The sequence below is a fragment of the Myotis nattereri genome (assembly GCF_964212035.1).
Source record: "Myotis nattereri genome assembly, chromosome: 17".
NCBI lineage: Eukaryota > Metazoa > Chordata > Mammalia > Chiroptera > Vespertilionidae > Myotis > Myotis nattereri.
Genome location: NC_138092.1, coordinates 36281794 through 36306793, shown reverse-complemented (window position 1 = coordinate 36306793; position 25000 = coordinate 36281794). Strand labels below are relative to the sequence as shown.

General features: G+C 38.2%; 1 protein-coding gene across 1 annotated transcript in view; it reads right to left on the bottom strand.

Annotated features, from left to right (window-relative positions):
* Window positions 1-25000, bottom strand: part of PREX2 (phosphatidylinositol-3,4,5-trisphosphate dependent Rac exchange factor 2) — a 211328-nt gene that overhangs the window by 116027 nt on the left and 70301 nt on the right. Inside the window, exons 7-12 of the mRNA XM_081111000.1 lie at window positions 20603-20736; window positions 14757-14860; window positions 12433-12582; window positions 9231-9375; window positions 4786-4886; window positions 265-368 (exon numbers count right to left, since the gene is read on the bottom strand). Of these exons, the coding sequence (XP_080967126.1) occupies window positions 265-368; window positions 4786-4886; window positions 9231-9375; window positions 12433-12582; window positions 14757-14860; window positions 20603-20736 (738 nt within the window). The remainder of the gene's footprint in view (window positions 1-264; window positions 369-4785; window positions 4887-9230; window positions 9376-12432; window positions 12583-14756; window positions 14861-20602; window positions 20737-25000) is intronic.

The following is a 25000-nucleotide window of genomic DNA, read 5'->3' as shown; positions in this document are numbered from 1 at the left end:
GACCACTTATTGCTACTTGTGAAATAGTTTCAATGGTTATAACCTTCTGAATGATGCAATTGCATTACTTCCACTTAGAACTAGATAAGAGAATGAAAAAAATAATTTTACATTAGAATTCTTGAAATAACAAAAAAATTTTGAGGTCTGCTACGTATGTCATTTAAAAAATTTCAATACTAGAAGAATATTTTAAGTTTCTCAACAGCATTTAAAAGTACGACATGAATTCTGCTATTGATAGAAGATTGTAGAAGCTGTTACCTTTGAAATCACATCCTGCATCTCATTTCTTGGATAAAATGTTCCATCATCATAGCGAAATCTGTATAACATCTGTTCTGGTTTGAATTGATGTTTATCAGTAACTAAGAACATAAAAACAAAATATGAAAATACTAGAAATCTAAAAGAGTGTCAGATAAAAACAAGTACATTTATGAAATACATATTTCCCAAATACTGAAACTTTAGTTTTATCAAAAGCTTTTGTTTTCCTAACACAGTATTACAATTCTAGTATTTAGACAGTAGGATTCATAAGATTTGGTTATATAATACATTTACCATTTCCATATAATGACTTAAGAACTAAATCGAGGTTAGCAACATTTAGCTAGCATATTATATGTAATTGTGAGTATTTATATTTACATAAATATACTAGTTTGTGTTTTCTATTTCTTTATAGTGCCACAAAGTCAAGCAAAATGTGCCCTTCAAAGAGAAGATATTCCAATTAGTGAGTTATGGTTTGAGCCTCAGCCCTAGAAGTGAATTTTAACATTTATCTGTTTTATCCCACAGTGATCAAGCCAAGACCACACATAGACCAGTCTTGACCATTTACCCTGTGTTTAGATCTTGAGAGCAGATTGCATAATTTCAATATACAACTGATTCCAAGATTGTAATAGTTTTCTTACACTGAAAAATGCTTTTCTATTCATGTCACTTAATTTCTTTTTCTCAGTGGAAAATGAGAGTGGTCAACCTTCACTTGCAGACTTAGGATAATTTCATATTAAAAAAGACTCCTAATAAACTTCCTCTCAGATTCTCTTTTTTCCTGAAGTTATTTTACAGACACATTTTTTAAATGACTGTTCTAGAAAAGAAAAACTTCAAATTGAAGCTCAGAGTTTTCATGTAAAATAATTGTAGGTTTTTTTAAACATATTTTTATTGATTTTAGAGAGGGAGGAAGAGGGAGGGAGAGATCGAAACATCAATTATGAGATAGAATCACTGATTGGCTGCCTTCTTCACGCCCACTACTGGGGATCAAGCCCACACCCTAGGCACGTGCCCTTGATCAGAATCGAACCCGGGACCCTTCAGTCCGCAGGCTGATGCTCTATCCACTGAAACAAATCGACTAGGGCAATAATTGTTTTCTTTATACAGGGAATGTGACATTTGCAGAAGAGACAATTTACTGCAATGGGCTCTTTTTTTCATGACAGAAAATTCTGACCTGTACTTTTTGCTAACAATGTTGAAGGGGGAGGGAAAGCTGTCAGAATTAAATCTCATTAACTACATTAGGTGAATCCAGAGAAAAAGCCAAAAGGTTTGTAACACACACACACACACACACACACACACACATACACACGCATGCGTGAATTTTCAGCTATTCTACCCCAAGCTATTCAAACCACATGTGTGGCTTACGGCCACAAAATTGAGAAAGGACTGCTACCCCAAATAGAGACAGACAACACAGCTTTTTGGCATCCTTTTTCCAAAATAAGCCCCCAAAATAAAATTTTAAAAGTATTTTGGAAAAAAATTGAGAGAAATATTTGGAAATCCAATGGTGTCTTTCAAGTCCACTCATTTATTTCTCCTATGCCATCTACCTATTCCCATTCTTATCCCTAAAGATTCACTGAAATCAATTACTGTCTTGCTATTCCAAAATTCAAGGAAATGTCGGGCCCAAATGTCTCTTGCCACAATAAAACAAGTGGTGCTTTAACCTATTCAAAATGCAGGGCTAACCACAGGCAAACTCCTGTGACTTCGAGAATTACTCTAGGGTTAATCTGAAACCCTTAGCTGTTGCCTGTACTCCCTCAACTTCTTGAACATGGAAAGGGGTTTATTAACTGAGGAGTTCAGGTCATCTTGTGAGAAAGGCTGTGCCATCTTTTCAACAACTATGTGATGTTACCAGGGGGCACTGGTAAATGGGAGAAGTAGCTCTGATTTGTAGCATTTGCCGAATTTCCGTGGTATAAATACTCCCACAAGGGCCAACTGCAAGCCACTAAAACAAAGTCACCGAACACAGATTTAGACATGCGGTGACACATTATATTGAGTATTTCCATCACATAGAAGTAATAGATATAAGTAACACCAAGAGCACAGTTAACAGAAAAACATAGTAAAATAATTAGGAAGTGATGAGTTTTAAGAATCTATTACCTTTGTTTTTAATGGTAGTTATATGTTTCTATAACTTAAATTTTAATAATAGTTGTGGTTAACGATCACCTTGCAAATTTTTTAAAAATTTAATTACCAGCTCTCTTGAGCTTGTACAAGCAACTTCAGCACACCAGTGGATATAGCAATCGAGGTCTCTGAATTCTCACATTAGCATTTACAATGTAAATACTAGTGCCAGACAGGAATAGTATTATCAGCACACCACAGAGAAAGCATATGCGCTTCAACCCCTGAACTCCTGGTGTAGCAAGGCTTTGCCTCTGATGAAGTTCTCACAGTGTTTGCAATGTGACTGACAGCATTAACAGTCTAGTTTCTACTTATTTTTTGCTTGCTTTCCTTAAAACAGACGGTTCACTCAACTTTATTTTGGGAATTCTATTTTCACTAAAACGCAGCTAGAACCACATACTAATAAAATTAGCATATGTGGCTCATATTTCTTCATTCTAATAAAATTATTAATGTGAAATTGCATAATATGTTTTCTTATCCCCAGTTGAAGGAATCTGTTAATTTCAAACACTTAGAAAGAAGATTATTTCCTGTGACAAAATAATCTGCATGCCAAATCTGACATTACAACTGACCAAATCCTGAAAACAGCCACAGTACAGCACAGGCCACTAAAATCAAACTGTGATGAACAGAACAGTGTTAATTATTCTTAGAGAGTATGCAGTGCTATATTGCTCAGAAAAAAAGTTAATCGGCTTATTAATATCACTGTTCAACAAGATTTAAATTCTCACAAGTTAAATAATCAAACAGTTCTTGCATTTGAAATTTCAAAATAAAATTTAATCCAGAATTTATCTACCACTTCCTTTTCAAAATTGTATTGTTGGAGAAAAGTGGTGTCTGCCATAGGGGAGATAAACTGATTAGGAGTGAAATTCTTCCATTCTGATATCCCTTCCAAATAAAACAAACTTACGTTATTCATTTTTTTTTCTTTTTAGAGGGAGAGAACAGATTTCCAGATGATTCCTAGCTAGATAGATGGTGGTACAAGTATCTGATATCAGTGGCCCCGGTGTGGTGGGCAAAATTTGAGAGGATCTAGTTTGTTTTCAACCCACTCCACGTTAGAAAGAAAATCAACATCAAAATACTATAGCCAAATATCCATATTTATTCATAATTCCCTGCCTTTTCTCCTCTCCCACATTTCCCATTTGACATTCTCCAAGCTTTTATTTTTAGTCTCATTATCATTGCTTTCTTGTATTTTGTTCATTTGTTGTTTCTTATTACTGATTTGAGCAATCTGATGACTCTGTTGAAATTATTCCCAAATCTGTCTCTCACTCTCTCTACACCAAGCTTCACACACACATTTTCAACCTTTGCTGGGCACTTCCACACAGATGTCTCATATCCAACCCACAGCAAATCTTTATTTTCTCCCCAACCTGTTCCTCATCCTGATTAGCTCTTTCTGACATCCAAATAGAAAGCTCAGAATCATCTGATTTCACTCTTCATTCTTCATCTCCCTCAGCCAGTTCTCAAATGTGCTGTTTCAGCTTCCCCCGAATCTCTGCAATGGCCACTCTCATCATGCCCACCGACACAGCCCTGGCAATGCCCTGTCCTTTCACGCCTGGGGATAGAATGGGCCCCCATGCATGGGGCGCTCTGCAGTCTCTAATCTGCCTGCTCCAGGCTCCGCCCTGCCTCTGGTAGCTCTAAAACCAAGTCTGGTCACTCCTTCACTTAAAAGTGTCCATCAGCTTCTTACCTCAAGAATCAACCTGAGACACTACAGCCTGTGAGTTAAAATCTTCTGGGTCAGGTGTTAGCCCACCTTTCTCACCACAACCCCCACCCCAGTCTATGCATTACGGAAGTATATTGTCTGCCACATGAGACTGTGCTAGTTCCTGATGCGGCCACCTTGAACTTCCGCTCCCAGCCTGAGTGCCATATAATATTGCTCAGGATGGAATGTCCTCCTGCCCTCTGTCCCTGGCAGAGTTCCATTCATTCTAGAAGGTCCAACACTAATCCCACTCCCTCATGAAGCATTCCTAAATACTCTAGTTAGAACTCATCATCCCTTTCTGCACAATCCCACAACACTTACCTGCATTTCTGATCCTTGCCTGTGTTGTAGTTGTTCATTGTAAAGTTAGCAAAAACATCACCAGAAACTTTCACTCCCTGAAACACGGCTCTACATATATTAGCTATTCAAAATGTTGAAAAAACATAAGCACCTTATAATATGGAGAATTGGTATAAAGTAAACTAATCATTAGAGCTAACAAACATGCAATCTATGGATGAATAGAATAAATAAAAAATTACTAAAGTCATTACCATGATGTATAATTCCATTTTCTAATAATGCTTGTCCCAAGTGAACACCTTCTTCAGGCCTGTGAATCTCTCCGATTTCCAACAGCCATGACACAAATTCACTGCAGCAGAAATCCAATGAAAAGGTTAACTAGTTAATTTTTTCCCCAGGAAGTCTATCTGTGCATGCATTCATCAATCAGCTATGAAAGGTGTCTCAAAAATAGAAAGGACTATTTTTAGTGTATTTCAGCAATCACTTTTCATATCCATAAAGCTCAGTTATTTAAACTGAACTCTTCTAGACAACCGATGTCCATATATTCAGACTTCCCTAAACTATACTTAATAACTATTTAACTTGTTGAGACTTCTAATAAACACAAAGGGAAAAACAATTATAAGGTTACTATCCACATAAAGGCAAATTTTGGACTAAAGAGTATACAACAGATCCTAAAGATAGCTAGAGAGAACTGGAGAGAGTAATAAGAACTAGATAGAGTAATAAGAGATAAACTCCTTTTTAAAACTTTTCAAGTACAATTTACTTTCAGTATTATTTTATATTGGTTTCAGGTGTATAGCATAGTGGTTAGACAATCATAGTCATGGGATGTAAAGTATCGGGAATATAGTCAATAATAGTGCTATAACTATGTATGGTGCCAGCTGGGTACTGGTAATAGTGGGGGAACACTTTGCAAAAGGTAAACTCTTGAATGTGGCGGTCCAGGCACAGAGAACAAGTGGATCAGAAATTCCAAGAGGGCAAACAAAACAAAACTGTGTGCCTGGTATGGCAGACAGAATCTGAAGATGCCCGCCCACCCCCTATCAAGAATCCCATCCCTTCGTTTTTTAAACACATCCTAATGCAGGTAGTGCCAGTGGGTACTGCATATGTAATTAACAACCCAAGTCAGCTGACCTTAAAATATGGAAATCAACCCACTGGGCCTGAGCCAATCACTTGAGCCCTTTGAGGCCTTGGAAGCAGAGACTGGTAGCCCAAGAGGAAGTGAGGAAAATGAAAAGCCCAAAAGGAAGATGCCACTGCTGCCTTTGAAGGCAGAGGGACCATGTCATGGGAATGCAGGCAGCTTCATCCTGGCCTAGAGCCAACATGAGGTGGAACCTCATTCTTATAACCCATGAATCTGCCAACAACTTGAATGAGCCTGGAAGTGAATTCCTCCTCAGGGTCTCAAGGTAAGAGCCCTACCCAGCCCACACCTTGATTTTGCCCTTGAGCAGAAAACCCAGTATTTGACATCCAGAATTAGGAGCTAATAAAATGGGTGTTGTTTCAAGCCACTAGGTATGGGGGTAATTTGTTTTGCAGCAATAAAAAAATTAATACACAACAACAGACACAGAATAGCTTTACTATTCTTTCCCCAAACTTTAAAATTATTTGGTAAATTCATTGGTGTATCTAAATTGTCATCTGTAAGGAATACTCCAGCGCAAAACCATCTCCCACACACGGAGGCTGTGGCTGTGAATGGCCACAGAGGACCAGGGCTCTCTCGTCTTTCACAATCCGGGAGGGGGTGAGGAGCCCCAGGCATCGCAGATAAGAAGAGTGATGTTTTGTAACACTTAGGAAAGAGAGCACCAGCTCAGTAGTAAATTTTTTAAAGGCCAGGTGGTATCTTTAAAAGAACACTAAAGACAGAGACATTTTACAATAAAAATTTTATCAAGCATACGTTATAAAAATCTAACATTTGACACTTTATGTAGACTAATGAATATATTTTAGAAGGGTTTTACTTTTTCACAGAGGTCAAGAGAAGCAAAGCTGTGAAACATGTGGAGAAATTGCTTCTCTATTTATTTCAAAACCAAAAGCAACACGAATGGCTAAAGAACAAACAGGCAAGGAACATGGAATTCTGAATGTGATGTCTAGTCTAACAAGCACATTTTAAGGCAGAACAAGTTGATAGAGTGCTTTTTATTTTTCTATTAAGTAAGCACCACCCGAGAGAAAGGAAATAAAAGAAGGTGAAATACAGTGTAACTGTTAAGATTGTGTTCTTCACAGTAAGACAACCTGGATTCAGGTCCCGTCCCTGCTTCTAATAGCTGTGTGATGTTGGATTAGTAAATGCAGTTCTCTAAACCGTAGGGTTTTCCTTGTAACATAGAAATAATATCATCCACATGGTGCTGACACAAGATTAAATGAGCTGGAAGGTCAGAAACCCAGCCCACTGCCTGGCACATGGAGCACTTATTAAATGTCAAAGATTGACAAGTACGTTGAAATGGCTGGAATGTAGCTAAAGCATGATTTTACATTCTGACGTCACCAGATTCCTCATTGTGTCAAATTCAAATGAGGGAAAGAACAATATTCAAGTACTGTTACAAATCAGGAGTATGGACCAGAAGGGGGCTGTAATTAATCTAATGGAAGTTAACGTTACAGGGTAATTTGACCATAAATTCCTAACTGGGCAGGTCATGCTGGACACAAGAGGGAGTGTGGCAAAGGCCACGATTAACATAGCTAACATTTACTGAGTCTCCTATGTATCAGGCGCTCTGGGGAATTCTTTGCCTATCATTGCATCTCACTAGCACCACAGTCCCAGGAGAGCTTGTAGGTAAAGGCTTAACAAAACCCGTCTCCTTCAATAAGGACAAGCTTGACCCTGGGTTAACTTGCTGAACCTGCTTCTCTAGAAACTTGATGAAGGCAGGGTGTCGGCTGCATTAGGAGGCAGCACGGCTTATGGTAAAAATGACCCCAGTGGCTGAAATGCATACTCATAAAACCTAATGAAAAGCCAGAATTTGAAGTGACTCTCGTCAGTAGGCATGCCCCTGTGGGGACAATGGAAGTTATGTCCATGAGGCTGTTAATAGAAACAGCGTCTTCCTTGCAATATGGAGCTACTAAGCCAAGGTGGATTCACATTTGCTCTTTCTCTTGCACAAGATCCAACTGCTGGGGCACTGGGGACACTTGCAACACTAGCCTGCTGGCAGTCACGTGGCCACGGTGAGGACCACGCCCACTGAAGAGGAGACTCCATGCTGCCCTCCCTGCAAGCACAGCCTCCTGGCCTATATTCTTCTAATAGGATGGGGGTTGGGGGGGAGGTGATTTAAGGTGTCTGCATAGCTAATTAATTAACAAGACATTCTGGTAGGTAGTACAGGTTAGTACTATGATAATCTCCATTTTTAGAGAGGAAGAGAAATTTAACTTTTCCAAATCTCAGGACCAGCTCTGAATGGAGAGAGCCTGACTGTGAAGTCTGGGTTTTGAATACTATTCCAATCTACTTTTATGACCTGACTTTAACAGCCACTAGCTGTATGAACTTGAGCATGTTAAACTCCCTGATTCCTCGTTGCTGAATCTTTATAAGCTATAAGTATGTATTTGAGGATTAGAAATAACGTACAGAAAGAATCCAGCCCAGAGCCTGGCCTACCTATAGGAACCTGAGGCATTGCCCTTCCTCTTGGCCCTGCCTGCTTAACCCAGCAGGGATTCCCCAGGCACAGCTGTTGCAACCACCCCAAGGACACGCACAGTCCATCCATGCTAAACGCCCAGGCGACTTCCCTGCCTCTTGCTCTGTGCCTGCTCCTCCCATGACCCACTTTTTCAGACTCTTCATCAACTGCCCTTCATCCTGAGCCTACCTATCAAAATAGTAAATTAACTGGTAGTCGCCCTCACCACTTTGGCTCAGTGGATAGAGTGTCGGCCTGTGGACTGAAGGGTCCTGAGTTTGATTCCGGTCAAGGGCATATGCCTGGGTTGCGGGCTCAGTCCCTAGTTGGGGGGGGGGGGGGGGGGGCATGCAGGAGGCAGCTGATCAATGATTCTCTCTCATCATTGATGTTTCTATCTCTCTCTCTCCCTCTCCCTCTTTGAAATCAATAAAAATATATTTAAAATTAATATATCTTAAATATATTTTTGGTATATATTTTAAATATATTTTTGGTATATATGGTAGCTTACACTGTGTTTCTTCAGTTCTCTAGCCTTCTCTGACTTTCCTATCACTTTCACTGGCTAGACATAAAGATTGAGCATTTGGCCACGTAGAAGTCAAAGTTGATCTGGTGGGAATAGATGACCCAGGCAAGGAATCTAGTTTAGAGGAGACCAGTGCCACAGCGGAATCCTCTGTACTCATGTCCTTGCCAGTCTGTCTGCTACCGGCAAACCCACCTGCAGACATAGCCTCTACATGCACAGCCTCATAGTATATCAGAAATTACTGAAGTCATGAATGAATGAATAAATGCCTTACATTTTCATGGTTTCCAGCTCTACATCCATTCCCTCATCCCACTATAGGCCAGAAAATGTTGATAATAAAGAAATATTCAAAATGCTTAGGAGAATATTTTTTAAAGAAAAACAAATAAAGAAAATTAACACATGAGATAATGAAAATATATATATGCACCCAGACCACCAACCCTACCTTCCAAGAAAGCATTTAGGGAACGTAGTCAGTTTTCTTTTTCTGTCTTTGATCAGATTTCCTTGTTTGCACATCATTTTGTAGAGTTTCTCACCCTGTTCAGAGATCATTACCCAGGTGTCTTGTTCCATTCCTAATTTTAAACCTATCAAACATGAAACAAAGGTAACTGAAAAAGTCCATTCACTCATGCCTTTATTAAACAACCTTTTATTGCATGTCTGCCATGTGCTGGGGCTGTGGGTACAGAGCTCTGTACTACAGAGGCCTGGTGTTCAGGAAGCTCATGAGATACAGGGAGATAGTGGAGGTAAGATGCCCAAGGTGATCTGGCACCTTTGTGCAAGCTCTGCCTCAAAGGTGCATGGTTTGGCCAGTGAAGGAAGAATAGCTGTATCTCAGACTCTGTGGACCCCTTTGTCAGGATTCCATCAGAACAACTGGACAGGGTGATCCCAGAGACAGCCTAAGAGGAAAAATTCTGATACAACAGGGACCCACTCAGAGTAGATCCCTTATCTGAGAAATTTTCAGAAAGGCTTCACAGAAGGGCCTGTGTGAATGCAGAGGTATGAACAGGATTTGCAGAGAGAGAAAAGAGCCATGAGAGCTAACCGAGGTGAAGCAGCACAGACAGGGAGCACTGGGTTTAGGTGAGAGCACAGGAGATGCGCTGGTGGATTAGGCAGAGTCCTTGCTCAACTGCAGTTCAAGGTCCTTCATCCCTTAGGTACTGGGGAAACATCTGTTTCAATCAGAGGGGGAGAAGGCAGGGTAGAGCAGGAAAGGAAGTTCTGTTGCTTTGGAAACTAAGCTCAGAGGGCAAGCTGAAAGGGGGAGGGTTTAGAAAGAGGGAGATCATTAGGATGGAAATGCAAGTTTGAGTCCCTACAGACAATAATAGGAACAGAGTTGAGAAATAGCTAGGAGGTGGTATTGGGAGGACACACCACCAGGTTAATTGTACGTGTGAAGTCAAGAGAAGAAAATCAGGATGCCTTCCAGACTTTTGACATGACAACTGAAAGGAAGTGGGAAGCATAGTGGGCAAGGGTTTCAGGTCAGGAGGAGCCCAGCACAGACCAGGTTGACCTTGGACATTCAAGGGGAGCCAAGGGGTCAGTGGAATGCGTAAGTATGAAGCTCAGGAGAGCAGACAAGGCTAGACATAAAGACTGAGAACTTGGCAATGTAGAGTGGAAGCTGATCTGGTGGGAATAGATGACCCAGGCAAGGAATCTAGTTTAGAGGAGACCAGTGCCAAAGCAGAATCCTAGGAACACTGACATTTAATCAGTGGGACTTTCATGAAGAATTGTTGCAGAGGAATTACTTGAATTATTTTAGTCTTCTAGCTACAGAATTTCGTACTAACATTTTATTTTTTACAATGGCAGGAGCCATTTCGTACTAACATTTGTAATAGTGAATAACCCATTAACAATTGAACCTATTGTCTGGCTGGTCTGCTCAGTGGCTGAAGGTCAACCTATGAACCAGGAGGTCATGGTTCGAGTTCCGGTCAGGGCACATGCCCTGCTTTCTGGCTCAGTGTCCAGTGGGGGACATGCAGGAGGCAACCAATTAATGGAAATTTCCCATCATTGATGTTTCTATCTCTTTCTCCCTCTCCCTCTCTGAAATCAATAAAAATATATTTTAAAAAGCATTGAGCCTATTAACATACAGATTTCTTTCTTTCTTTCTCCCCCCCTCCACTTTTTTTTGGGGGGGTGAGGGGGGGGTGGGAGGGGTTGGGCATATCTACATACATAGTCATTCTGAAAAATAAATCTTTAACTTGATGAAAATTTCAATTTATTTTAAAATAATATGCTATATTTGAGTAAACTGCTAGATTTAACAAAACTTAGGAGTCCATTATGCATTCAAAATTTTTGTCTTAAAAATTACCATCTGGTTCTTCCTCCAACACCAATCAAAGGAGTAAGTATTTGAAAATGCTTTGGAAATTCTTAGCACAACTGTGTACTATGGATATTTTAATCAAGGTAGAAAATTTATACATCTCCAAGGAAAAATATCTGAAGATGGAAAGGGCTCTTCATGTTCTAAAATTTTATCACCAATGAGATGTTTTATTCCTAGACGTCTAGGGAAAGAATACACAGTCATGTTTCTTATTGATTATTTGATAAAGAAACTAGCAGTTATATAAGCATTTCTATTTCCCAGCTGAATCACAGAAACATGGTTACTTGCAAACAACTGAATATTGCCAGACCAAATACCTCCCACAGATCTCCCTAAAAAAACATGAAGCACATTTGAGCTAGGCCTGCCCGGTGTGAACAAGCTCCTTATTGGGTTATGTTACACAATACTCCGTGCTACTGTAACATGTTTAAAAAGTTAATATATATCCAAAGTGCCCTCTTCTATAATTAGGACACTAACGTATTTGGAATTTTCAGTGTACTACTAAATATACAGAGAACAATTGTTGGAGGCCCTACAACACGGCATATTATTGAAGCTTATCTCTTAAAGGAAAACTCTGTGATGATACTGCAGAAATGGCAAGAATAAAGTGCAAAGAAAATGGAACGAATGTGAAAGCAAGTGAAACTATTTCCTGTAAACTGAATGTATGTGTGCCCCCAACAGTCATATGTGGAAATCTAATCCCTGGTGAGATGGCATGAGGAGGTGGGGCCTCTGGGAGGCGGTTAGGTCATGAGAACGGAACCCTCATGAATGTGATTAGTGCCCTTATAGAAGAGACTCCAGAGAGATCCCTCTCACTCCCTCCACCTTGTGAGGTTACAGCAAGAGGCCTTGTATGAGGAAGTGGCCTGTCACAGAACACACACTCTGCAGGTGCCATGACCTTGGCCTTCCCAGGCTCCAGAACAGTGAGAAAGAAATGTCTGTTGCTCATAAGCCACCCAGCCCATGGTAGTTTGTTATAGCAGCCCAACCAGACTAAGACACTATTTAAAAGACACTGCCAGTCACAATACAACTATTTTGCTAACTACATAAGGTTATTCTTTTATTTTAGTAAGTAATAATATTGGAAGCTTTCAAAAATTATTTCAGCATGGGGAACTTACATCACATAGGAAATTCAAGTAAGCATTATATACCTTCTTCCTTTCTCATAACTTTTGCCCATTATCTGCTTTTCTGCTAACTTAGAGATTCACCAAGCATAGCAGTGCCCAATTCATATACCCACTTTTTCGTCTTTCTCTTTCTTTCAAAATAGCTTCTAACCATTCGTGTTTCTCTTCAGGTGTTTTTGCCATACACACAAACCATTTATTTTTTGCTGTGTTATGTATCTTCCATCCATTAACCACAATGTGTCCACTGCTATGGAAGTCAGCTGGAAATTAAAGAGCAAAGGTGAATGAGCAAATGTTATCTATAATATTATTTCAATGCAGTCGTTCAATTCGCAAAAGTTCCAAAACCAGTGAATTCTTCAAGATACCTTTCCTTTATATGTGTGTGTTGAAGAACAAAAAACAAAAAATTAACAAAATGTTTATATATCGAGTGCAGTCAGTGCTCAATTGTCGAACATTTCTAACATCCATTACCCCTCACAGGCTCTCACTCGCCTACATCTGGCACAGATACACTGCGGACAGCACTGTAAACTCATCCCTCCAAAGGCCCTGGCTGATTACGTCTTTATCTAGTGTCCCAGTTTCCCATCAGCACAGTAACCATAGCAATCAATGCAAAATTCACTTCGACTTCTAGGGCAGATGGTACAAATGTTGACGACCACGTCATCTGAAGAAAAGGAAGGAAGTGAGCCACAGGGAAGAAAACAAAGAGAGTTGCTGATGCAACAGGGCAGAGGTTCCCCGGGGAGACAAGGCCAATGAAGGGCAGCGTGGAGGCTTGGGTGTGCCTGCCCCTATCTCACGTCTTCCCACCCGAAGCACGGAAGCCAGAGAGCTGTTTACATTTTAGACAGGTAGCATTCCTAAGTGCCACTAAATGGTCTCTTTAGAAAGCCTTCAAATGAGTGACTGCCACCTTGTAAAGACTACCGTGCACACCTGCCATGGAAAGAGAGCCTGCTAGGTCCCACACGTGATCACGGGAGTATTTGCAACCATAGTTGGCAGCACAGAAAGGGATTTGAAATGTGGGGTTTCTCCCTGTTCCTGCTGACTGACAGCTCCGCACCTCCATCCCACCATCAGCCAATGAGGATCTTCTCCACAGCATGACTTGGCTCCCAAGGGAAGTGCCCTGTCTCAGGCACCACCCGAACTTGGCCCATCACATGTCTTTTTCCCTTACCTGCGGCAACCACAGTTCACTCTTTTAAGAACTGGACAATTTGTTAGGATGCTAATGATAAGATAGAGAAATGGCACACAGGTGAGCATTTGAAAACCTGTGTTCCTTCCCTGGCCAGTTTGGCTCAGTGGATAGAGCATTGGCCTGTGGACAGAAGGGTCCCAGGTTCGGGTCCAGTCAAGGGCATGTACCTTGGTTGCGGGCACATCCCAAGTAGGGGGTGTGTAGGAGGCAGCTGATCAATGTTTCTCTCTCATCGATGTTTCTAACTCTCTATCCTTCTCCCTTCCTCTCTGTAAAAAATCAATAAAATATAAAAAACAACAACAAAAAAAACCCTGTGTTCCTAACAGATTATACATTCTTCTCCCTTCTGAGACCCAGGGAGGACAACAAAGGTATGTGGGAGGGGGAAGCTAATCTGTACCCCAATCCCATGTTTAGATTGAATATTATAAAGACATTTCTCTATATGGGAATAAAAGTCATTTATCAACAATTAATATATTTTATATTATTTTGTTTTTTCTCTTAGGAGCATACCTTTGAAATTCTAATTAAAATATTTGGAAAAAGAGTGATTCAATTTACTAAGCATTCATATTAGAGATAAATTTTTTTTCAAATAGTAAATAATTAATTTACTTTAACTTCATTTTATATAATGTTTGGGACTGATCATAATTGCATTAACTTACTTATGAAAGTCCATACCTTCAAATGTACAGAGCAAAAGTTTACTATCTTTGTGAGATAAAGAACTTAACATTACACAAACCACCTCCATCCACAACTTTCCTGTACAAGCAAATTGATAACCTGTTTATATTAATAACAGTTATATACCAAAATAAATCTAAGGTTTGCTATATTCTACATTAACTATATTATAGGAACACAATGTCACATATATACTTATAACACATAAGATCACTTAAAGAAAATCAATTCATCCATTAAATATTTCTGCACCCACACTCACTAGACTAGGAACTATGTCTATAACATTCCTACTTAGCTATTTCTTTATATCTATGTTTAATGTTAGTGTGCTTCAGCCAAAAATAATTTTTTTTTACAATAGTCCTCCCCTTCCTTTAGCCTTTTTCCTCTGACTGCTCTATCTAATAAAGTATTTCTAAGCTCTAATGCACTGCGCAGGAATTATTCAAGTGAGAAGTCTGTCTTATGAGGGAGTTTACCATTGGCCTTTGATTTTTAAATCTACTAATCACTTACCTGTACCATCATCCACATTCTCCACTTCCATCACCTCTGTATTGATCCGGCCACGAAAAAGGTACCGATGTCCATCTGTAGATGTCTTGCTATTCTTCAATCGTCTTATAAAAGAATGAAATCGCAAAATCATTATTACCCTACTTAATGCAAGACAATGTTGATGCAATATAATTTAACCAAATCTTTGTAAAAGAGAGACTCAACGACATCAAATGTTAGTATTTGATGGTATTTTTACTTGTGTTCTCCTATTCATAATAGCACTGGTGCATTATGAAATGTGACTTCCAGGTTTTTTTTAATAAACTAAAGCTCTGGGCTCAAGACAATATATAGGTGGTAGGGTAAAGCTCAATATAGGACGTCAAAGATACCTAATCACACGCTAACAGACACTAATAGTTGGTTGAAATTTCATTTTCTTTCTTTCACCTCATTTTTCAGTAAATAGCTGGTAATTCCCATTTTTCCAATCCCTGGTAAAATTCAGTTAGTTCTTATGACTCCTCTGCAAATAAATTGACTCTGCTGGAGGTTCTTAAGCATTATCCAGCTAAAAATATTTTCCCTATATTGTTTTTATGAGATGACTAGAGGCCCAGTGCACAAAATTCATGCACGGGTAGGATCGCTAAGCCTGCGGTGATCAGGGCCAATCAGGGCCTTCTGGCTGCCGCCGGGGCCTTCCTTCATTCCGCACTACCCTCTGGTGGTCAGCACATGTCATAGCAAGCGATCAAACTCCTGGTCTCCTGGTAGAAATCCCAAAGGGGCAATTTGCAAATCTACTTTTATATATATAGATAACTGTATACTTGTTGAATAAGTCTCTCAATACATTTACAATCCTTCATAAACATCATATTTATTTTCAAAATAGTCCAAAACATTCCAAAATGTTGCAGATAGTGGGTCCAGTACTGGTTTTTAATCTTCAAAAGTATGTAACACAAAGTAAGAAAATTCAGGTTTACAGGTTCCAGATGAACATGTGAAATAATCAATTAGGTCATTATGTATGTTTATAGTTCAATCACCGAACATTCACAACAGATTGCTTTAAAAACGAAGTCTTTTCCATTAAATTTAAAAGGAAAGATTGTAAGGAATGATTCAAGAGGATTAAAGAATACCTAATCAATCAAGAGATTTCAATTGACCTGGACTATTCAAGTTGACTTACTGACACAAGTCTGCCTAACAATTTAGTATGCTGAAATAACTATTCATTTACTGTATAATACAGTTACACCTAGCAAAAGTTAAGCTGTAACTGTATACCAACAGCAGTGTTCTCTCTCCTCTTCTCCTTGGTAGATACCTGCCATAGAGTGGAAGGGGTGGGTACAGGGAGGTGACACAAGGTATCTTCACAGTCCCTGACTTCCTTCTTTGGAAACAGTATATATCCCTACTTATCCGTCTAAACCAGGGGTGGGCAAACTTTTTGACTCGAGGGCCACAATGGGTTCTTAAACTGGACAGGAGGGCTGGAACAAAAGCATGGATGGAGTGTTTGTGTGAACTAATATAAATTCAAAGTAAACATCATTACATAAAAGGGTACGGTGTTTTGTTTTGTTTTAGTTTTATTTATTTCAAATGGGCCGGATCCGGCCCGCGGGCCGTAGTTTGCCCACGGCTGGTCTAAACCCTCATTAGTCCTTCATCACTAATAAAGAAAACTAACAAAATTGACCAATTCAGCTGACTGACAATCTGTTGGCCCCAGGCCTTCAGGATCTGGCACTCTTACGTTCATTCTGAAAGCAACCTCTAAATGCTCTTCGTTAATAAGCCTAAATATATACTATAATTAGGAATTCAAACCAAGTAGCTATGAAAGTTGCCATCACTGGAGGCCAAAGGTAAAGAATGCAGAGCCAACTAATATGCAGGTAACTGCATATTCTCTCAGGTAGAAAATCGTATCCTGGTGTGTTGCAAAAAAGGATTTCTTATAAGTTGATACATCACACTTAAAACCAATTATATTTTGAAATGCTTAATATCCTTGATGACAGTTTTAGTCACAGGCATGGAATCTATCATTGGGTCCTATTTTTAAAGTATTAATTTCCTTTGTGATCCTGCTCTTAACCCTGTACAGGCTTTTTATATTCTCTTGACCTGTAGATGATAACAGTGAATATGAAATTCTAGTCAGTGTCTGATCAATACAGTAATACTTCGATCAAATAGATCTTTGGTCCCTTCAGAAAGTGGCTCTATTGAATGCTAAAGATTAAAAAAATCCATGGTTTGAAAATTATTTTACTCTATATTGTAATGTTGAGTATTTGCATATCTTGAGTCTATGATTTTCTTCCTAATTATGTGTTTCAATGGACACCGGATGCATGTACAGGAATGTTCACAATAACAGAAAAACTGGAAAGAACCCAAGTCCATGGACAGGAGAATGAATAAACTATTAATTAAATTGTATTATATTCAACCAATAGACTATTATGCAGCAGTTAAGATGAATAAACTATTGCTACACACAGATATATAGTTTAAAAAGTATATTCTATAAAACATAAGTTGCAGCAACTAAATCCATGATAATACCATCTGATATACAAAGCTCATAAAAAGCCAAACCAGTAGTCGGTAGTTATGTTATAAGTATCAAATATTACATAACTCATTCTTTTTCAATACTAGTTTCTTCTAAGATTAATAGTGTTAGAAATATGGACAGCTGGGATGCCTAATTAGCACTCTTGTTTTTAATGAATGTAATTCTAAAATTAAAATAAATTCATCAGGTCCCCGGTTCTTGCAATTACAACATTATGGAAGTTTGGAAAAGGTCCAGTTTACTCATACTTTCTGAAGGATCATTAGAGCTTAGACAGTGCAAGGTAAAGGAAGTGAAGTATTCTAAAACGAAGGAAACAGATGGTGGATTCACATCACTATCATTCAGGAAGAGATGGACACACAGATTTATTTAGTGATTTCCATTTCTAATCCCTATATATTTTGTCCATGCTACACATACATTCAGGGTATTTGCTAAACCACAAGATCTTAATTTTATAAAGCCTGTCTTGTTTAATTTATTTAAATATTAAGTCCATGAGACCATAAATAATATCATTATTGGTACAGTCTTCATTTGCAAAAGCTTTTAACTTAAAGGCAGGAATATATATATATATATATATATATATATATATATATATATATATGAATGATCAACTGTAATTTTAAAAAGATATCATTCTCAAGTGAATGACTTTAATAACTTCACCTACACAAATGTGTTAATTAACTCAGTGGGGAAATGTTTTCATAACATATTATGTATATCAAATTATATTATAAACTCTAAAAATCTTACAATTTTATTTCTCAATTATACCTCAATAAAGCTGGAAAAAATAATTACACCTAAACAACTTGAATCACATTACAATTTTTAATGAGTTACACACAAGTAAAATTAACAGCCTACATCTTCATAAAGCCTATTTCTATTAATCTCAATCTTTCTACCAAAGGCAAAGAATTTAGAAGAGCATACTAGAAAAAATAACAGGTCCGTTTTCATACTGGGAAAGGGCAAGTATTTAAAAGTTTACTGAGGCAAAGCTGACAACAATTTAATTATCTTTTGGCTCTAATCCTAACCTGGTCCCTTTCATCAAGGTGCATGGTATCACTTCATCAAACAAATGTTTCCTAGATACAGTTAAGAAAAGCATATAAAGGCTCAGGAAATTTTTCAATAAAGTGCATTTTACTATTTTGCTTAATCCACCTGCAAAAATTTCCCCCAAAAGTTCAAGAAAACATCCTATCAAACAAGTACCTTCTGAAGAAAAAAAAAATTGTATCTATGCTTTAAAACAAACAACAATTACATCAATAACTTTGATTGGGTTTCATTCAATTGTTTATTCATTTATTCAACAAATACTTCTCGAGTAGCTATTACATGGCAGATCTGCTTCAGTCTCCGGGGAAATAGCAATGAAAAAGCAGCAAGACCCTTGTTCTCATGGCCCTTGCAGTCACATCTTGTAAAGGTAGCAGAAAATAAGCAAATAAATAATGGAGAAAATTTCAGCGTGCATTTTCCAGATATTGACAGAGTGGCTGGGAGGCTGCCTTGGACGGGGTGGTCAGGGAAGATATTTCTGAGGATGTGATATTTAAATGAGATCTAAAAGATATAAAGAACCTGGCCACACAAACCTTGGAGGGAAGAGCAACCAGGAAGGAGAAACAGACAATGCACCATGGAAGAAATCGTATTCTCTATTTCCTCATGGGGATGTAACGTACAGCATAGAGAATACAGTCAATAATACTGCAATAACTACGTATGGTGCCAGCTGGGTTCTGGAAATATCAGGGAGAACACTTTGTAAAGTATCTGACTGTCTAACCACTATGCTGTACACCTGAAACCAATATAAGATAATATGAAGTGTAAACCATAATTGAAAAAAAATTAATTACATTTTTTAAAATTAAAATTAATTATTGATGTCCTCTCCTAAAACTGCTCCTCTCCAGTTTCCCCATCCATTTGTTTCCTTGATTCTAAAACCTAAGAGTTAGCCTTGGGTCCTATCTTTCCCTCATCCTCCCACATCAATCCATTAGAAAATCTTCTTGATTCTGCATTTATATTATTTTATGTTTTAAATATATTTGTATTGACTTTAGAGAGGAAGGGAGAGAAAGAGAAAAATAGAAACAGCAATGATGAGAGAGAATCACTAATCAGCTGCCTCCTGCACATCCCACAGGAAGGATGGAGCCTGCAACCTGACTGGGAATGTGCCCTGACTGGGAATCAAACTGTGACCTCCTGGTTCATAAGTCGACACTCAACTGAGCCACTTCAGCCAGGCTGATTCTGCATTTAAAACATACAAAAATCTTTCCACATCTTTCTATCTACCCTAGTCCATTCAGTGCACTACCATCTCCTCCCTGAGTGCTAGTGGCTGCCTCCTAACTGGTCCCATTTACTGCTCCACAATTTATGCTCCGTATTTTTTACAAAAATAAAGACATGAAAGTGTTTTAAGAAGGAAGACGTGCTCAACTAAGCTAAATGCTGCTGAGAAAAACAAATGAAACCTTACAGAGCAGAAAAGTGATCACTTCCTTAGAGGTCAATGGTGACTGACATGAGCAGCTTGATGGAGCAGAGTGGAATGCTTGCCATCAAGCTTTCCATTTTTATAACTGTTAGTGTTGACAAAGTAAAGGGATGCCCACAGGACAGGTGGCTCAGGTATAATGAAGTAGAATATTGCTGCAGGTGAAGAACCTGCAGGCTTTCAGGTCCAAATACTGAATGGATCATTCACAGGAGTTTTGAACACAGCAAAATGGTGACCAAGAAAACACAAGAAAGTGGTACAAGAGCTAAAGCAATCACTGAATTCGTGTGTGGCAAGGAGATACGAAGTGTTAAAAGTAAATAAACCAAGAAAACTACTAGATAGGAAGGGCTGATGGCATGAACTTCACATGTGCTGGAATTCTTAAAGGAAGAGGAGAAGAGGTTGGGAAGCAGCATTAGGAAACAAGGAAGACACACCTACTTGTCCTACAGGGTCTGAGGTCGGGGAGTTAGAAACAACAACAATAAAAATCTTTCCTCTAGAAGGCTCCTGGGGAAGTAGTGTCATCCAATGGTAGTCACATTTCAGTTAGGTTTTATAAACAAGTGAAGAGAACAGTCAGCATAGGCTGAGTATGTGGAAGTTTCTGTAACCATGAGATTGTGAGTTCCCAGGACCACAGAGGAGAAGGTTGAGCCTATGAGATGGATAAACAATTTCTGAAGTGTTACCTGTTTATCCTCTTACCTGTGTTTTCTTTTGCAATACACCAAAAGATTATCAAAAAGAAAAAACACCCGTTCTTGAATGTTTCCAGAAGAAATTTTCAGTAAGACTCCACACATCAGCATTTCAGTGCAAGTGTCAGTAATGTTGGACCCCTAAGTCAGGAAAAATGGAGATAATGTCTGATTACTTACTAGAAACTTTCATGTGTGATTCTTTTTCTCCTTAAAAGAATATTTGTTTTTATTTGAAGATGCATTATATGGACAAGATTAAAGCTCAAACAGTACAAATATTTATACACTGAAAGTAGGTGTCCGTTCTTTCCATCTCGTCCTGACCAGTCTGAGACGACACAACTACTGATAGGAGTATCACTCCAATAAATTCAATAAAAAGGCAAAAAAAGAGATTCTGGGTCTTTTTGCTATTTTATATATGTATGCATATTTAAGCCATCGATGATACATGTTTCCCATGTTCTTTAAAAAGACAATGTTTTCAAACCAGAACAGGATGCTAAAGATGATTAGAACACATCAAAAAGCAGGATAATGGAACAAATACTAGGCTCTAAACAGAACCAGGTCAAAATCATTGTCATTAACCAAAAGAGCCAAGAGGATCCTAAAATAGTAAGAAGTTGCTAATCATTATATCTGCATTTAATTATCATTCAGCCCACTATGTGTCAGACACTATCTTAGATGCTAGGGACCCAGAGCTTGAGACATGACCCACACCCTCAAGAAACACAAACAGTAGTGGAAGGAACAGAAATGTGAACGCAATTATATACCATGTGATCATTGCAAGAATAGACCTTTAATAAAATGAGGGTTGGTGTGAGTGAACAGTGATGAATATGAGGGATGGCTGTGTGTGCTTATGATTATGTGTGTTTATAATTAATGATATGGTTTTTCCATGTTGTGGTTTCAGGTACAATCATTCTCCAGTAATTTTCTTCGTTGAATTTATGAAGCACATCATTTAAATATCACCTTCCACTATAGTTGAGATCAGTCTGAATGGATGAACTTCAGTCACAGGCTGCAGTCCAGAGCAGCCCATTTTGGCACCACTGCTAACCAACCACATATCTTCTTGTGGTGTGTGTGTCACGCCACAAGATCCAGCAAGAAAATAATAACAATTCAGAATCTAATTTGTGAAGAAGCTGAATAATTTTTCATCTATAATTTGAAATATATAACCGGCTGCCAATTACTTACACAGTCAGGATACATGAAAAACTATTAAGTTTCATGCACCATTACAGAATTTAATGGGGACGTGTGATAAATTTCATGAGCAGACACTTGTTAGGTGCCAAATTATACTTTCAGAAACTGACAAGAGCCAGAAGAGGCAATTAGAAGCATGTGTATTTATTTTTGGTTTCTTTTCTAATTTCCAAGCCTCTTCAAACATTAAAATCATAATTTATGAAAAACTGCAATAACAAAACAAATATCTTCTCAAAAGAAACAATAAAGTATAATATTGCTAACCCAATTTTGGACTCTTTTGAGAGGGTAAGTTGTTTTTTTTTTTATGTTAACAAGTTCTCTCAATATAAGTTACATAAGGGTTCATTGCTGATTCTTTGCAGCTATGAGATGGCAAAAATCAGTATAATAGGAAACCATTCACTGATTATCTGCCCATTTTCAGCTCTCTCTGCTTAACACCAGGGACTGTCTCCTTCATCTTGCCAACTGAAGGCTGAGTGTCAGCATCAGAAAAACACATACTGCCTGCAGAGAGGAATCCTAATCTGAGGAAAGATGAGAGATGGAAGAGTGCTTGAAACCTTTTCCTTTGTATACAATGTACTGCCAGGCAAAGAGCTAAGAAAGTGGGACCCACTCACAGCAGAAGAAAAGAATATTGACCAGAAGGACAAGTAGATGGGTGTTTCATCAGAGAACAGTTCTAATATCAAAGGAGTTTCTTGAGAAAGTGAATGAAGCATTTGAATATTCTTTTAAAAAATCTTTTAAAACTACTATGAAAGTCAAATATGGAATGAAGCCTATCACATTGTTTTATTATACAATGTTGTCTTAAAATGTATGCACTCTCCAAAAAAAAAAAAAAAGACTCAACATTTCAGTCACTCTTTTTGAGATTCAAATTGTTAAGTGAAATTATAACCTAAATTCTGTTATATATTAGGTAAAACAAACTAATAATATACATTTCACTTTACCAAGATAATGTCCCAATCAAACTTTCCCCAAATCCCACATATTGTGAAATTTTGATCAATTTTTATGTGGATTTACTTTAAATGGTCTTTTTTCCCACACCACTTATCCTTCAATAACAAGGACTATCTATAAATCAATTCTACCTCAAGGCAGACAATCTGTGTCTACCAAATCACCTTGTAGAAGGGACAGAAAGAAACAGGTCTCACCATAACTTTGGCAAGACTCAGTCATGAAATAACAAGAAAACATGACTTGAAGTCAATACACTGTCTGACACAAACTTCATCAAATGTAAGCAGCAAACTGGTTCCAAAAACAAGAGGTGATCTTAAAATGGTCTAGTAGCATCCTATGTCTCCTTATAAAAAGATAAGAAAGAGGTGTCAAGTTTTGAGTGTTTCTTTTTACTTTCTAAGACACAATAACTATCTTGAATGCTATTTTTCCAACACCTTCATATATTAATAATTCACCCCCTACCTTTTATCGTGATTTTTCCTCTGATTTGAGAGATCAATCTATCAAGGACGTAAAGCTGAATTACTAAATGACATAATGTTTATTGATACTCCCTTGTCAATATCAGACAGTATTGCTCCAAAGATTGCATTTATAATTACAATACTATCAACCAACTAAAAAGCAGACTAAAACTAAGAACGGTCCTGTTCTACGAAATGAATCAATGACTCTAACGAAACAGTTAATCAGTTTCATTTCCAAGCACATTGGTCATTGCTCTACAATTACCTGTAGTAGAATATCTTGTGGAATGTTTGGAATGTTGGATAAGACATATGACTCAGATAAAATAAATGATATTAATAATATTTTAACGTTATTTTTATTGTTTCTTTTGAGAAGAAAATTGTTTTGTTATTGCATTTTTTTATACATTATGATTTTAATGTTTGAAGAGATTTGGAAATTTAGAAAAGAAGTCAAAAACAAATACATATGCTCCTAATTGCCTTTTCTGGCTCTTGTCAGTTTCTGAAAGTATACTTTGGCGCTTCAAATATGAGCAATTAAAAAAATCTACAGATCTTCTGTGAGAGCAGTCACTGCCTAATGCTGACTAAAACCCAATTTTTATAATAGGCAAATTTATCTGAGAGATCTCACTGCAAAAAAAAAAACCCTTCATTTTCTGAATGGGGAAACAAGACCCTAGATAATTAAGTAACTTATTTGAAATAATAATCCTCCTAAAGTGGAACTAAGGGAAATTCATGGCATATCACACTCAGATTCCATTTGAGAGAACTTTAGTTTCTGGAATGAGAACGTCACCTTTAAGGTGGTCATAAAAGGTCTGCAAGAGTTCGTAGAAGGAGCTGTTTCTCAAGATTAGCTCATGACTCCTAACCTCAAAAATTCAAGAAACTATGTCCTGTAAAGGTCATGCCATCAGACATCTGTCCTTGATCTGCCCTAACCCCGCTAGAGCTACTCTAAAGTACCCAAAGCTGTCTGTAAACTGAACAATAACCTGTTAGCAATGCAAAGAAAGCCCACTTCCTCCAAGGCCAGAGTTCATCCTGGATGATTGTGTCCCTTTGCCTTGTGACCTTTGGAGTCCTATCAGATAGCATTTCTCCTAACTGTCCCAGAAGGGACCAGGCAGAGTACAACAGCTTCACCACCCCCACTCTACGGTGGTGGACTGAGATAAGGATTCAGGTTCTTATCACAAGTCATCAGACAACTGGCTGGGTCTAGCTCCAAGCTGCAGACCCTCAAAGTCCCCAAAGTCCCGAATCACTATATAGCCACGTCTCATGCAATCATTTCCAAATCTCCTCAAGGAGAATTAGTGCTGCCACTCTTTTTGGAACCCAACATCCAGGAGACCTGCTGGAACTGGAGTCCTATCTGGACCCCTTCCCACCCTCCTACCCCCATCAGTTTCCTCTGTGTCAATGATCCTTTCTGCTCTTGTACTCCAGTGTTGTATACTAGGCAAGGCTTCTGAGGTCAAGGTGCCCACTACTGTGGGTCACATATGACACAGTATGACCCCCATACTTTCCTCCTTGGAGTAACTGGCACGTAGAGTACAAGAAATATCAATACTTTAAAAATAATCAGTCATTTCTGCAGTAAACCTGATTTTTAGGATCTATACAAGAAGGAAACAAAATTATTACAGATCCATTTCCATAAAGCGTCGAACAGAGACTGTGAAGTTTTTGTTTTG